General features: G+C 37.6%; 2 protein-coding genes across 6 annotated transcripts in view; both read right to left on the bottom strand.

Moving 5' to 3' along the window:
* SPINK5 (serine peptidase inhibitor Kazal type 5) overlaps positions 1 to 15604 on the bottom strand; it is an 85892-nt gene continuing 70288 nt past the window's right edge. For 4 of the 5 annotated variants that reach the window (XM_061423911.1, XM_061423910.1, XM_061423914.1 and 1 more), the window contains 3 exons: positions 8382 to 8512; positions 6204 to 6282; positions 1 to 302 (listed from right to left, as the gene is read on the bottom strand). In XM_061423911.1, coding sequence (XP_061279895.1) covers positions 294 to 302; positions 6204 to 6282; positions 8382 to 8512 — 219 coding nt within the window. In that variant the 3' untranslated portion in view covers positions 1 to 293. The remainder of the gene's footprint in view (positions 303 to 6203; positions 6283 to 8381; positions 8513 to 15604) is intronic. The other variant, XM_061423913.1, reaches the window with a different exon arrangement.
* On the bottom strand, positions 13144 to 14093 carry LOC133251760 (DNA polymerase subunit gamma-2, mitochondrial-like). Its single transcript, XM_061424563.1, has one exon. The coding sequence runs from the start codon at positions 14091 to 14093 to the stop codon at positions 13194 to 13196; it is 900 nt and encodes a 299-aa protein (XP_061280547.1). The 3' UTR covers positions 13144 to 13193.

Genomic DNA, 15604 nt, shown 5'->3' with positions numbered 1-15604 from the left:
TTCTGCTGAGTTTACTTTTATTGAACAAGCAGTTGAACAGACAGCATTGTGATCAGGAGGCTTCCACAGCACAAACTGGTTAAGATGTCTCTGTGCCCTTAGATCACAGAATCTAGGAGGGAAGAGATGGAATAGACTGAAAGTCAATGAGTCCATTCCCCCAACAGTTCTGTATTGTTTTCTATAGTAAATAAGATGAGCTCTGAAGAATTCTTTGTATATACAGATGGTGAAGGTAGGTAATTCAGAATTGGGGTATACATTTTCCCTCATGGCTTTTACCAACTTTTGCATCATTTGACCTAGACAAGATGAAGAGGTTAGATGTTAGAAACTCAGAGACATTGTAGAAATGCTGGCTATGCATGTATTATTGTAACATAGTCAAAGAAATCTGTAGATTCCTGCCTTCTGCCAAGAATACAGGATTTCAAATCACTTTCACATTTTATTTAATTGATTCAATGAGTATTTATAGAGTATCTAGTACATTTTACCTATTGAGGTGGATGCAAAAATGACCTCTGCTCTTGATTACTTGTGACCCTCATGATAATGAAAGAAGGAAGGTGTCATTCATATCTTTTCAAAAAGGAAGCAATTGAGCTTCAGAGAAGTTCACTGACTTGCCAAGGTCTCGCATTTGGTCAGGACTTAAGTCTAATTCCTCTAACAGTTAATGCTTTACTATTATAGTTTTAGGCCATAAGCATTTAAATAGCTGTCTTCGTGCCTGACTCATCCATGCATATTCTTAAAATCAACATTTAAAACATTAAGTCGACATTTAAAGTTTTTTAAATAGTGACTGCATCTTGTCTGCTGGCACTCCCTGGAACACTAGCAGCATTATTATTACAAACTCAAGCCTCCATTTTAGTTCTCACATGGAACACATCAGGCTTTCTTTGATTTGGGTTGGTAACTTATGGTCTTGAATCCTTGAAAATCTTTGTCATGGAATTGAGAATAGTCATTTCTTCATCTCAAAATAGTATTGATATTTTTCTTAATATAGGAATTTCCTTCCAGTGTAGCTAATCTTTATTTCATTCAGATAATGCCTTTTCTAGAGCCCTCGGTTTTCAGAATCTCCTGACAACTAAAGGATGGTGGCAGGTCTACAGGTGACCCAGAACTTAATTCTAATGAACTTGTGGTAAATGGCAGGATTTCTCCCAGGCTGATTTTCTTTAAAATGGGAAAGATAACGATCCCTGCTCTAAATACAGATCTACTATGAGGATGCAAAAGGAAAGAGCACAGGGAACTCTCTAAAGAGTTATATAAATCTTAGAAGTTACCATATAATGAAAAATATTTCTTAGAATATTGGGTTTTCAGTCTGTTTTTCCAGGAAAGTTGTTACTGTCGGGTCTTTTATTCATTCTTGGGATTCTAGACTCTCTTAGAGAATCATCTACTCATGAACTAGGTTCAGGCAATAAGTTTCAACCTCTGGGATTTACACCCATAATAGTTATCAGAGCAATGGGTGGCCATGACCCACCCATACCACCTTGGTGTATCCAAGATCCTTTGTTCGATCAGATAAAACCATAAGTAATATCCATTATATAACTCCAGGGGAAAGAAAACACCCTCATATGAAAGGAAGGAACTTATAAAACGTTTTGATCTTATCTCTGGCAAGATACGTCATTATTTGAATAAAAACATCTTAGTATTATTTTATGGCAAATTCCTCATAAAGTAGTTTTCATCAAGTTGTCTACGTGAGATTGCAGCAAGGCATAGTCTAAGGTGTGGTCTGTAGGACTTGCAGAAAGATTATTTTTACCTTCCTGTTTTGAGATATATGTGACCAGATGTGTTTGTAAGATGGGGAGACAGTATATTCTGGCAATAAAATGAGAAGCAAACCACTAACAGTTTCTATGTAGTAAGATAGCAAACCCCATATAGGGACTAGAGCAAAAGTTTAAAACCTCTCTTTGTACATGTGTAAAGACCCAGAGTAGATAAATGACTTTTTTAACCCAGAAGAAAAAACAGCAAAGGTCTCCTCATTTCATTCCAGTCCCCTGCCTTCCAGCTGCCAGTGTAAAAGCAGAAACATCTAGCTTATAGCTCTTTTATTTTTCCACTTTCCCATATCAGTGCTTACTGAGTAGTTCTTTTGAATATGGTCTCATCTAGTGTTGCTTGAGATCCTCAAATGTGGTAGAATCATTTTTAATTCCATTATTGCCAAAGTGTTATTGCCAAATGCTTAAAAGTATTTACTAAAAATTTTCAGTAACTCAGTGAGAACTTTGGTTTACATATTTATGTGATTTGCCAAAGGTCTCATACATGAAAAACACCAAAACTCTGAACTTATACTTATCTGGTAACAAAATTTTTCTCTTATTTGAAACTTCCTAATATTTTTACCCAAGTCAAATATCCTCTTGCTTGAGGAGGAGATTACTCAAATGCCATCACCAGGGACAATGTAAAACTCAATACAGTAGTTCTCTTTACCCCCGAGGTATACATTCCAAGACCCTCAGTGGATGCCTGAGACCATAGATATACTATGTGTAAACTGAATTTCATATATGTTTTTTCCTATACCTACACACGTGTCTAAGATAAAGTTTAATTTATAAGTTAGGCATAGTAAGAGATTAACAACAATAAATCTAAAACAGAACATTATGTGAATGTAGTCCCCCCTCTCTATAAATATCTTATTCTACTGTACCCACCCCTTCTGTGATGACACAATACAATGCTTGTGTAATTGAGGTGATGTGAAAGAGGGAGGTTTTGTGACATAGCATTAGGCTATCACTGACTTTCTGAATACATCAGCCAGAGGATCATCTGCTTCAAGCGATCCTGTATCATCAAACTGTGATGGTGTGCATGGCTGGATGTCAGGAACTGATATCCATGGTTAGGAATCTGATAGCAAAAGGTTTTTTTGAGGAAAACTTTTGAAAGGATATTGTAGTTAGAAGTTGTTGCTCTTTCTAACTCAAAGTGTTGCTGCAAAAGTTGCAATCCTTTGGTGATCATATGGGTGACTTTAGTGCTGGCTTCCATTCAAGGATTGTACTCGATGCTGCTGCTGCTAAGTCGCTTCAGTCGTGTCCGACTCTGTGCAGGCCCATAGACAGCAGCCCACCATTATATTCCATAATTTTGCCTTAATGTTTGTGCAGCTTGAAACACTGGCAAAGTTTGCTAATGTTTACATTGCTGGTTCTGCTTCAGTTTCTTCTTTGTCTTCCTCTCCCTCTGTGGATGACTCAGTAAGTTCTTCTAGCTCCTCATTCTTGGATACTTGTCAATGGCCTTCAATATGTTATTCCACTTCATCAAGCACGACAGAATATCCTTCTCCATCAACTTGTCTTCTCCTGTGAATGAATTTGCTAACTTCTCCATCAATCCCCAGGAAGCCTTTAAAATCATTCACAACTTCACTCCATTCATTTTTCCAGCAAGCATTTACACTTTCTGGTTCTAATTTATCCATTGTAGCTTTGAGGAATGTTACTGTGTCAGCAATAGTAAGCGATTTCCAGTAGTGTTTTTTGTCCAAATGAAGGTCTGCATCAATTGCTGATCAAATGTAATTAAACACCCGGCAGGTGTATGTGACTTTGACAAATTGAACAATGCTCTGATCAAGGGACTGAAGCAATGAGATTGTATTTACAGGCAAAAATACAACCTCAGTGTTTTTATTTTCATAGCAGATAGATTCAGGATGTCTAAGGGCATTGTCTTTTATTAGTAGTACTTTAAATCCCAAACTTTCCTCTTCCAAATATGTTTCACTTCTGGGATGGAGCACTGATGGTACTATTCCATAAATAAGATGACTGTCCCCCACGCTTTCTGATTTTGTTACCAGAACATGGGCAGTTAATATTTGTTCTTCAGAGCAGGTGGGTTATTTGCTCTTCACACTTTGCCGGCCTTAATCCCCTGTGGCATTACTACATAGTAGCAGAGTTAATCTGTCCTTCCCTGCTTTTATGACTTGGTGTCTCCTTTGTGCTTCTGCAAATGCAGGTTCTATTGGATATCTTCTTTCAGAGGAGCCCGGTCTCATTGTAATTGAAGATGTGCTTTGAAGGATAGTCTTTCTCTTTAATCAACCTTTCAAGTCTGCTAGAAATGTGGCAGCAGCTTCTTCATGGCAGATGCATCCACTCCACTCATTTTTATATTTTTCAGTCCAGACCTATTCCTGAATCTGTGTAACCATACTTTATTATAGTAAATGGCTTGGTGTCACTAATTTCAGGGGATTCCTTACTGAAATCTCATTATAGTCTTAATGCTTTTTGGCCAAACACCTTGTCACCAGTCAGAACTCATTTGCTGTTCATGTCTTCCATCCAATAAATATAATGCCTTTTCCGTCTTAACTAAGCACTTATCACATAATATGTCTTTAACTTTTGCCATTTGAGATGAAGCAGCAAAACTAAAATAAATTTCTTTCTCCTTCTTCACAATTTCATGGATAGAAGATTCATTTTTACAAAAGACCTGAGCAACCTCAGCACATGATTTTTTTCTTTCCTTAATAAGTTGAGAACTTCCACTTTGCACATAAAGGAACTTTTTGGCTTCTCTTTGGCATATACGAATTGCCCGTGTCACTACCCTTGCACTCTAAGGGGCATTATTTAGCAAAATAAGGGTCTCTGGAACAAAAGATGGTAATATCACAAGAGTTCATCTGATAACCTAGATAGCTACTAAGTGACTAGGAGATGGGATGTGCTGGACAAAGGATGATTTACCTCCTGGGTGAGATGGAGCAGGACGGTGCAGGATTTCATCATGCTACTCAGAACAGCAAATGATTTAAAACTTATGAATTATTTATTTTTGGAGTTTCCCATTTAGTATTTGTGAACTTTGGGTAACTAAAACTATGGAAAACAAAACCTCGAATAAGGTGCGATTACCGTAGGGTGTGTCAAAACATCCTTCAGTTCAGTCGCTTAGTCATGTCTAACTCTGCGACCCCATGGACTGCAGCACGCCAGGCTTCCCTGTCCATCACCAACTCCCAGAGCTTGCTCAAACTCATTTCCATCGAGTCGGTGGTGCCATCCAACCATCTCATCCTCTTCTCCTTCTGCCTTCAATTTTTCCCAGCATCAGAGTCTTTTCAAATGAGTCAGTTCTTCACATCAGGTGGCCAAAGTCCTGGAGTTTCAGCTTCAGCATCAGTCTTTCCAATGAATATCCAGGATTGACTTCCTTTAGGATGGACTGGTTGGATCTCCTTGCAGTCCAAGGGACTCTCAAGCATCTTCTCCAGCACCACAGTTCGAAAGTATCAATTCTTCTGTGCTCACTTTTCTTTATGGCCCAACTCTGACATCCATACATGACTACTGGAAAAACCATAGCTTTGACTAGATGGACCTTTGTTGACAAAGTAATGTCTTTGCTTTTTAATATGCTGTCTAGGTTGGTCATAGCTTTTCTTCCAAGGAGCAAGGGTCTTTTAATTTTATGGCTACAGTCACCATCTGCAGTGATTTTGGAGCCCAAGAAAATAAAGGTTGTCACTGTTTCCATTGTTTCCCCATCTATTTGCCATGAAGTGATGGGACCAGATGCCATGATCTTAATTTTCTGAATGTTGAGTTTCAAACCAGATTTTTCACTTTACTCTCTCACTTTCATCAAGAGGCTTTTCAGTTCCTCTTCGCTTTCTGCCATAAGGGTGGTGTCATCTGCATATCTGAGGTTATCAGTATTTCTCCTGGCAATCTTGATTCCAGAAGATTCCAAAGTTGATTCCAGAAACTTCCTTATAGGGACTTAAATGAAAAGGTCAATTTTTCATGTTGGGGAACAGTTTAATGCAAAGTACAAGGATATAAAGTTTAAGTCTGCTTCTATCCCTGTCTGGCCTCTGTATCATAGTCCACAGAAAATAAAAGCTACTCTAAAGAAGTGTTGGTGACATTATGTACATTGCTCATAAACAGTCTGTTATCAATCCCAGTAAACTATAAACATTTAGAAATGTTAACTACTATATTTTAAATCCCACACATTTCAGTAATTAATTATCTTCACAATGAAGATAATTCTGGGGTTACGTGACCTACCATCATCTCCCTGGCCAGAAAAACATCCATCACTTAATACAAGAGAACAGCAGCAGAACCACCTGGGTCTAAGACTGTGATTCTGAACGCCAGAGTACTCACGTCAAGAGGTGTTGTTTCTTCGATGCTATTCTCCTCACACCTTCCTTTACTGCGTATGTGTGTATTCGTTTGGCGTATTCTAAAACAGAACAGGAAGTTTCAAAGCTGGGAAAACTCAGCTTTAATGAAAACAAAACAAAATACAATCAAGCATCAATATGAATGACATTTGGGCATCAAATCAAAACTGAAATCAGGGGTAGGAACTGGTATCCATTTCCTAGTAGGCATCATTCAGGTTTATTCTCCCTCTTCTGATTTAGCTCCAGATTTATGCCCCAGGCCTGGATCTGTTTCATCATATGTCATTCTCCTATACACTATATATTCATGGAATTGTTGAATGTTAGAAATAAACATCATCTAACACAAAAGCCATTATTTTATAGATGAGAAAACTGGATCCCAGAGAGGAGTTTGACTTTATTTGATATCTATAATGTGACTTGGGGATTATAAAATAGGACACATTTTACAAAATAAGTTTTACATAAATATATATAAATTATGTATATATGTTATAAAACATAACTATATGGTCATCGTGAATTTTATACTTGGAAAGAATCTTAAGATGTATGAATTTTAATGCCTTTCTCATAAGAAATATTATATAGCAAACATCTACTTGTCTGCTTTGGTGATAGGAGACTAACTGTCTATCAGGACAGTTCATCTAGTCTTTGAACATTGCAAAAATTGAAATTTCTTCCCTCTAGCTTCTTCTAAGACCTCAGAAACCAGTAATGTTCCATCTTGCCTGGGACAGCCTAAATCTTCTCTTTATAACATGTGTTCTCAGTTCTTGAGCTAAACAATCCATCTTGAGACATCCTTTATCAGTATTTTTATCATGGGCATTTCTGTAATTTCTAAAGTTCCTTTGAATAAAGTATAACTTATAGGTTTAAACAGTTAATGGAATGTTTGTAGAGCATTGCTTGGATAATTTAGGGCCTGGTATTTACAGTAAAGAGAAATTGAAGGATTTCTGGGAGAGAATAAGACACATGTTGTAACAGATTCATGAATGGTTTTATTCATTTCTTAAATGTTTAAGACATTTAACAATTAAGATTCCTTAGTTATTAAAACTGTGTGATATCCATAGATGGACTTCAAGAGATTTATGTGCCCACAGATATTCTGCATACAGATTTTTTATGTTTCATCATTCTTTCTTTTGTAGAAAGAGATGACTTTCTCCATATTATCAAAGGAATCTTTGATCCCCTTTTGTTTACCTTTGATATAACAGTATTGTAGTAGACAGAAAAGCAAACTGTATTTAAACCCAAATCAACAAGGTTACAATCCGGTCTGTTCTATTTCCAAAACGTTGTCATTTTAAACAGATTACCTGGACTCTCTGAGCCTCAGATTAACCTTCTGTACAATGAAAATAATACCGCTCTATAGTAAGTAGTGAGGTCAGTGAAACTGAGAATATTAAAGTGTCTTACTTACAGATATAACACATAAAGGACTCATATTCAAGTTTTAGTCTACATATATGAACTGTATAATGTTTTTTTTTTTCTTTCGTGAGTTAGTTGATTTTAAAGAAATAAATGTAAATTCAAATATCTTTCCAGAATTGAAAAGGAGGATATCAGGCCCATCTTCATATTCTGGGTCTTGTTTATGGTGTTCTAAGAAGGACAGGATGAACATTCAGGGACTGCATGTTCCTGAGGTGGGATGTGGTAGAAAAGGCAAGATTTGCCACCATGCCCTTTTTTAAAGCTGGTGTAATGCAGGCTGGAAACACGTGGAGAATGAAGGGAAATCTGTGACTAGAAGCTAGTCATAAGGTTATTAGAGATTAGAGCCTGGGCTGACTCTGTACAGCAATGATTCTCAACTTTTTTCTCTTTACATAAAGTATAGCTGATGTTCACACTCCCATGAGTGAACATGGGCTTAGAGAGATTTTCTCTAGTTACGTTGTAACCCCACCACTTTTCCCTTTCTCTTCCACTCAGTAAAGTATATGAACAATTTTATTAAAGGCATACCCATAGATATTCTCTATTTTATGCATGAACAGGATCACTCACATCTGAATTTTAAACTTCTACGATGAGGTGCAGTACCTTGCATTCATATCAGTACTCTACTGTGGGTCAACACTGTCTTCAAGAACCTCTACACTAGAAGATGGACTCGTATACGTACAGATTTTCATGGCAGAGCATGCAGGGATTGTTGTATGTCTGGCCGTCATCACCACAGACAGGCTGTAAATTCTTTGGACAAAGGTAACCCATCCTGGGTAATATTCGGTAGTGTTTGCACATCTCAGAATTCTGAACAAACAAAACATAAAGTAGATTTGCTCAATGGCACTTAAGAGATACGGACCTGGTGAAAACCTCTTGATTTCCTCAATCATGTGTGACTAAACAGTAAAGGAAGTGTAACATAGGTTATACAAACTCATATATTCATTTCCCATCACTGTTAGGTAACCTGGATTTAGTTTCTTTTTTACTAAGGAAGTAGCCAAACCAAGATACAAGGAAGAACAAAGCAATTAGAAAGCAGACATCCTACCAGATAGTGCTGTGCTTTGGAGAAGGCAATGGCACCCCACTCCAATACTTTGCCTGGAAAACCCCATGGACAGAGGAGCCTGGTGGGCTGCTGTCTATGGGGTCACAGAGTCGGACACGACTGAAGCGACTTAGCAGCAGCAGCAGCAGCAGCAGTGCTGTGCTTAGTCACTCAGTCATGTCTGACTCTTTGCAACCTCCTGTACTGTAGCCCGCCAGGCTCCTCTGTCCATGGGGATTCTCCAGACAAGAATACTGGAGTGGGTTGCCATGCCCTCCTCCAGGGAAATCTTCCCAACCCAGGGGTAGAACCCAGGTCTCCGGGTTTCCCGCATTGCAGGTGGATTCTTTACCATCCGAGCCACCTAGGCACAGATAAACTGAGGTATGGGAGAAAACTCCCATACAGAAAATAATACCTTTTTTTTTTTTTTTTGTCCTTTTAAATGAAGACATTGGTTATATACAATCTAGAAAGACTCAAAATAAATGCTAGGTAATCACATGGAGTTTTGAGTTCCAGCTCTGCCACTAACTAAAGTGAGTGATTTACTTGACTTCTTTGAGCCTTAGCTTCTCATCTGAAAAACATGAATAATAATAGCTCTTGCCTCATATTGTTGTTTTAGGGAATCAAATCAGATAATGTACTTATATGCATACATAATACAGTGTTTGGCACATACTAAGTGCTCAATATATGATAGTTGTTAGTTTCCTAAGGTAAAACATACATAACTTTTTCATGTAGAAAAAGGAACATATTTGTTCTTAGTAGTTTTTTGGAATTGTGAGTTTCATGATGATGATAATAAATTTATTAATCTTAAAGGAAGCAGGAAAAAGGAAAAAACACAGAAATTTTAAAAATAGAATTATGGAAGACAAATTCAGTGGTGTCAAAAATTACATTAAGTATTAGCAGGACTAACTACTCCAGATAAAGAACAGAGACTCTTAGTCTGGAGAAACAAAATGATTCAACTTATAATATTTAAAAGAAGTATACTTTATATTTCAACTAATAGGGTGAACATGAAAGGATGGAAAATAGATATGTACAAACACTCATCACACAAAAGGTGATATATCTATATTAATATCACACAAAGTAGAATTTAGGATAAGAACTAATGTCAGAGATAAAGAAGAGGATTTCTAATTATAAAATAATAGATTCCATAATTAACAATCTCAAACATTTATGTACCTACAGTAGAGTCTTAAGATAATGAGGCAAAATTAGCTGAAAGGAGAAAAAGGCAAATTTATCAAACTTTATGTTTATATTTAACACTTCTTTTTGTCATTAATACCACAGACACAAACATAAAAATATGTATTTGAAAAACAATATAATCAGCTTGACCTCAATGATATTTGTAGATCTCTATATCCAACAACTGCAGACTACACATTCTTCTTAAGTAGACATGAAATTGTTGCCCAAATAGACCACATTCTGGGCCATTAAGCCAGTATTGATAAATTTGAAAACTGAAGTCATAAAATGCAAGTTTTAGGATCACAGTGAAATAATATTAGTAATATATATGATAGCTATGAAGCTACTAGGCATTTAGAAGTTATGCAACGTACTTCTAAATAAATCATGACTCTAAAGTAGTCATAATGGAATACAGAAATGTTTTGAACTGAATGATAATGAAAATAAAAAATACTCAGTAGTTAATTCAGTGATTTGAAGGAAAGTTTTAGGTAGATACATAAATAGAAAAAAATCTTAAAATCAATCTAAACCTCCATTTCAAGAAGCTAGCAAATAATAGGCAAAACAAGCTCGAAGAAAATAGAAGAAAATGAATAAATTTATGAAATAGAAAACAGAAGGCCAAATGGTTGTTTGAAAAGATTAATAAATTGATAAACTATTTGCAAAATTGACAAAAGTCAAGAAACACACATTACCAATATTAAAAGTGGTGCCTTATATATGGATATTAAAAGGATAATATGAAAATGTTATGAATAACTGAATGTCAATAAATTTGACAACTTAATAAATTCCTTGAAAACTAATTTCTGAAACAGACACTGAGTAGATATTTAATAGTAGTATAATTTTTGCCTGGAGAATCCCAGGGACAGCAGAGCCTGGTGGGCTGCTGTCTCTGGGGTCGCACAGAGTCAGACACGACTGAAGCGACTTAGCAGTAGCAGCATATCTATTGATAATCATTTCAGAGGTGTAAAGAAGTATTTGCTAATTTGTATTCTAAAATAATTCAAACATCTAAAGGGACTGCTTTAGATTGAGGTGAATTCCATGTCAATAGAGATATTCAGGGAGAGTTTAAACAAGCACCTTCTGTAAGTCACTGGCAAAGGTAGGACTGAACCAAGTATATCCTTAATGTTTTTCAGGTATCTGCCACTCCAAGGTTGAAAACTACCAAAATAAAGGGTGATAAAGAAGCAACAAGCAGAATTATGCCTTTTTTTCTTACATAGTACATCAACTCTGAACAAATTATCCACCTTCAAAATAGACCTAGGATTCAGCTACTTCTTATGACCTCCACTACTACCACCATAAACCAGCCTCTCTGGTTAGTGCTGTGGCTAACTAGCTGTCCAGCTTTTGCTCTTGCCTTCCTGCAGTGTATTTTCAATACAGCAGGTGCAGTATCCTTTTAAAACATAGATCATGTTACTCCTCTTTTCAAAACCTTCATTCAGACTAGTAGACAACATCCTTTAAATGGTCTACACAACCTTACATAACAGGCCTCCTGTTATTGGAATGATATCTTCCTGTATAACTCCTCCTGAGGTCACTCTGTGTCAGCTGTACTGGGCTTCTGGCTGTACTGTAAGCCCTGTCTCAAGGCTTTGCTGTTCCTCTTCCTGGAATGTTCTTCCCTCACTTACATGTATGGAATTAATCTCCCTAGGAGGTGCAAATGGCACCTTCTCAGGGAGCTCTTTTCTGTACAAGATACTTAAAATTGTATCTCAGCATTTACTATGTCATTTTTCTATTGAGTCACATCGCCTGTGATCTATTGTAGAGAGTTTTGTCTATTTTGTTTACAGCTATTGTTCTCATAAGGCTTCTCCGGTGGCTCAGTGGTGAAGAATCCGCCTGCCCGTGCAGGAGCCTCAGGTTCAATCCCTGGGTCAAGAAGATCCTCTAGAGAAGGAAATGGCTACCCCCTCTAGTATTTTTTCCTGGAAATTGCATAGACAGAAGAGCCTGGCGGGCTACAGTCCATGGGTTGCAAAAGAGTGGGACACAACTTAGCGACTAAACCACCAGCACCACCATTTTAATCATACACATAGTAATGCTTGGAAAATAACAAGTGCTCAATAATTATTTGTAGCCTGCATAAATGATGGCTAAATGACAAACTGAATAAAGAATGTTGTTCTCTTCTCCAAGAGAAAGCTCAGCTCAAAACCAGGTTACACAGGAATAAGCACGATGGGATTTCTGGTCTGCTGGTGATACATTATTTCTTGACCTACGTGTCAATATCACAGATGTGATCACTTTGTAATATTTAGTTGTATACTTATGATAGGTACACTTTTTCTTTATGACTATTATACTGCAGTAAAATGTTAAATAACAGATTTTATTATGATAGCCAAGATACACACACACAAACACACATAGAAACAATAGGATATTATTCAGACAGGAGAAAGAAGAAAATCCTTCCTTTAATGACAACTTGGATAAACCCTAAGGATGCTATGCTAAGTTAAATAAGTCAGACAAAGAAAGACAAATACTGTACAATAAAGCCAATAGCATAGAGACAGAGAATAGAATGGTGATTACTAGAGGATTGGAGAAAATAAGGAGACATTGGTCAAAGGATATAAATTTTTAGATACAATTTATGGCAGTCTAATATATGGTGTGATGATTATAGGCAATCAGTTCAGTCCAGTCGCTCAGTCGTGTCCTATGGACTGCAGCATGCAGGGCCTCCCTGTCAATCATCATCTCCCAGAGTTTACTCAAACTCATGTCCATTGAGTTGGTGATGCCATCAAACCATCTCATCCTCTGTCGTCCCCTTCTCCTCTCACCCTCAATCTTACCCAGCATCAGGGTCTTTTCTAATCAGTCAGCTCTTCACATCAGGTGGCCAAAGTATTGCACTTTCAGCTTCAACATAAGTCCTTCCAACGAACATTCAGGACTGTTTTCCTTTAGGATGGACTGGTTGGATCTCCTTGCAGTCCAAGGGACTCTCAAGATCTTCTCCAACACCACAGTTCAAAAGCATCAATTCTTCGGCGCTCAGCTTTCTTTATAGTCCAACTCTCACATCCATACATGACTCACATACATACATGACTATGGAAAAACTCACATACATACATGACTATGAAAAAACATGACTATGTTTTTTTTTTTTTTAGGAAAGATGAATATTTATTATACAAATATTGAAATCTATACATTCTTAGCTGATGATATATAGTTAGTTAAAAAGTCTTTTACTTTGGATATATGCATCATCTCCTTCATTGTGGTGTCTCTGCTTCTCAACTGTATTAATCCATTCTCCAAAGTAGCTTCAGTAATCAACACTGTGAAGAGGATACTCATTTCATCATATTTTGAATAAAGTTGTACCAGTGAAGACTGCACAGTTTCCAGATAACCAGGCCACACAGAAATTCCATTCTCCAGTAATTCATTAAACAGCCCTTGACAAACCTGTCTGAGTTCCACTGTTGGGCCTCGTCCCACATCCAAAGCAGCTTTAATAGGGGCCAAGCAAGGGTGAAGTTTAAGCACCTTTCTATGAAGATCTTTCTTTCTTGTAAAGGAGTTCTCTGTTAGCTGGAAAGAATCATAGAGGTAGGCCAGCATGCCTCGGTCTAGATCTCCATTTATAGATAAAACAGAAGGAACCACATTTTTCCGCCCGTCTCGGCCGTGTACTTGAGCCACACTTCCAGGATACATGTGTAAAAGTTCATGATCTTCTAGGTTCCACAGGGTTTCTATTGGCTCCTTTCCCCAGGGGGAATTGTAGTAAAGTCTGTTTCCTTTTCGGCCTGCTTCATCCTGACAATCTCCACTGCTGAAGTTAGATGGACTCATAGCAAACTTTCTCCACCATAGGAGTCGATGACGTAACCAGAAATCAAGCCACTGGCTTGCAGTTCTTGCTGAAGTAAACCATACCAGAGAAGCTTCAGTCTTTTCACCGATTCTTTTAACACCATCAGGTGTCTGCTTAGTATCAGAAACAGGGTGAAAACACGCTCCAATCTGAGCAAGGCCAAAAGGTAGCCTCTTGTTTACCAGATCCAGGTAACTAACCAGATCCAGGTAACTAACCATAGCCTTGACTAGATGGACCTTTGTTGGCAAAGTAATGTCTCTGCTTTTTAATATGCTGTCTAGGCTGGTCACAACTTTTCTTCCAAGGAGTAAGTGCCTTTTTATTTCATGGGTGCAGTCACCATCTGCAGTGATTTGGGAGACTAAAAAAATAAAATCAGCCACTGTTTCCACTGTTTCCCCATCTATTTGCCATGAAGTGATGGGAACAGATACCATGATCTTAGTTTTCTAAATGTTGAACTTTAAGCCAATTTTTTCACTCTCCTCTTTCACTTTCATCAAGAGACTCTTTAGTTCTTCTTCGCTTTCTGTCATAAGGGTGGTGTCATCTGCATATCTGAGGTTATTGATATTTCTCCCGGCAATCTTGATTCCAGCTTGTGCTTCTTCCAGCCCAGCGTTTCTCATGATGTACTCTGTATATAATTTAAATAAGCATGGTGACAATATATAGCCTTGATGTACTTCTTTCCTATTTGGAGCCAGTCTGTTATTCCATGTCCAGTTCTAACTGTTGCTTCCTGACCTGCATACAGATTTCTCGAGAGGCAAGTCAGGTGGTCTGGTATTACCATCTCTTTCAGAATATTCCAGTTTATTGTGATCCACACAGTCAAAGGCTTTGGCATAGTCAATAAAGCAGAAGTAGATGTTTTTCTGGAACTCTCTTGCTTTTTCAATGATCCAGGGGATGTTGGCAATTTGATCTCTGGTTCCTCTGCGTTTTCTAAAACAAGCTTGAACATGTGGAAGTTCACAGTTCATGTATTGTTGAAGCCTGGCTTGGAGAATTTTGAGGATTACTTTACTAGCATGTGAGATGAGTGCAATTGTGCAGTAGTTTGAGCATTCTTTGGCATTGCCTTGTTTAGGGATTGGAATGAAATCTGACCTTTTCCAGTCCTGTAGCCACTGCTGAGCTTTCTAAATTTGCTGCCATATTGAGTGTAGCACTTTCACAACATTATCTTTTATGATTTGAAATAGCTCAACTGGAATTCTGTTACCTCCACTAGCTTTGTTCATAGCGATGCTTACTAAGGCCCACTTGACTTCACATTCCAGGATGTCTGCCTCAAGGTGAGTGATCACACCATCATGATTATCTGGGTCGTGAAGATTTTTGTACAGTTCTTCTGTGTATTCTTGCCACCTCTTCTTAATGTCTTCTGCTTCTGTTAGGCCCATACCATTTCTGTCCTTTATTGAGCCCATCTTTGCCTGAAATATTCCCTTGGTATTTCTAATTTTCTTGAAGAGATCTCTAGTCTTTCCCATTCTATGGTTTTCCTCTATTTCTTTGCATTGATCACTGAGGAAGGCTTTCTTATCTCTCCTTGCTATTCTTTGGAACTCTGCATTCAAATGGGTATATCTTTCCTTTTCTCCTTTCCTTTTTGCTTCTCTTCTTTTCACAGCTTTTGGTAAGGCCTCCTCAGACAGCCATTTTGCTTTTTTGCATTTCTTTTTTGGGGGGATGATCTTGCTCCCTGTCTCCTGTACAATGT

The sequence above is a fragment of the Bos javanicus genome, chromosome 7 (assembly GCF_032452875.1).
Source record: "Bos javanicus breed banteng chromosome 7, ARS-OSU_banteng_1.0, whole genome shotgun sequence".
NCBI lineage: Eukaryota > Metazoa > Chordata > Mammalia > Artiodactyla > Bovidae > Bos > Bos javanicus.
This window is presented reverse-complemented; position numbering and strand designations above follow the sequence as displayed.

Bases quoted from the DNA above. Each gene is read 5' to 3' on its own strand.
- LOC133251760 (XM_061424563.1), bottom strand. From the start codon at position 14,093: ATGGTTAGTTACCTGGATCTGGTTAGTTACCTGGATCTGGTAAACAAG.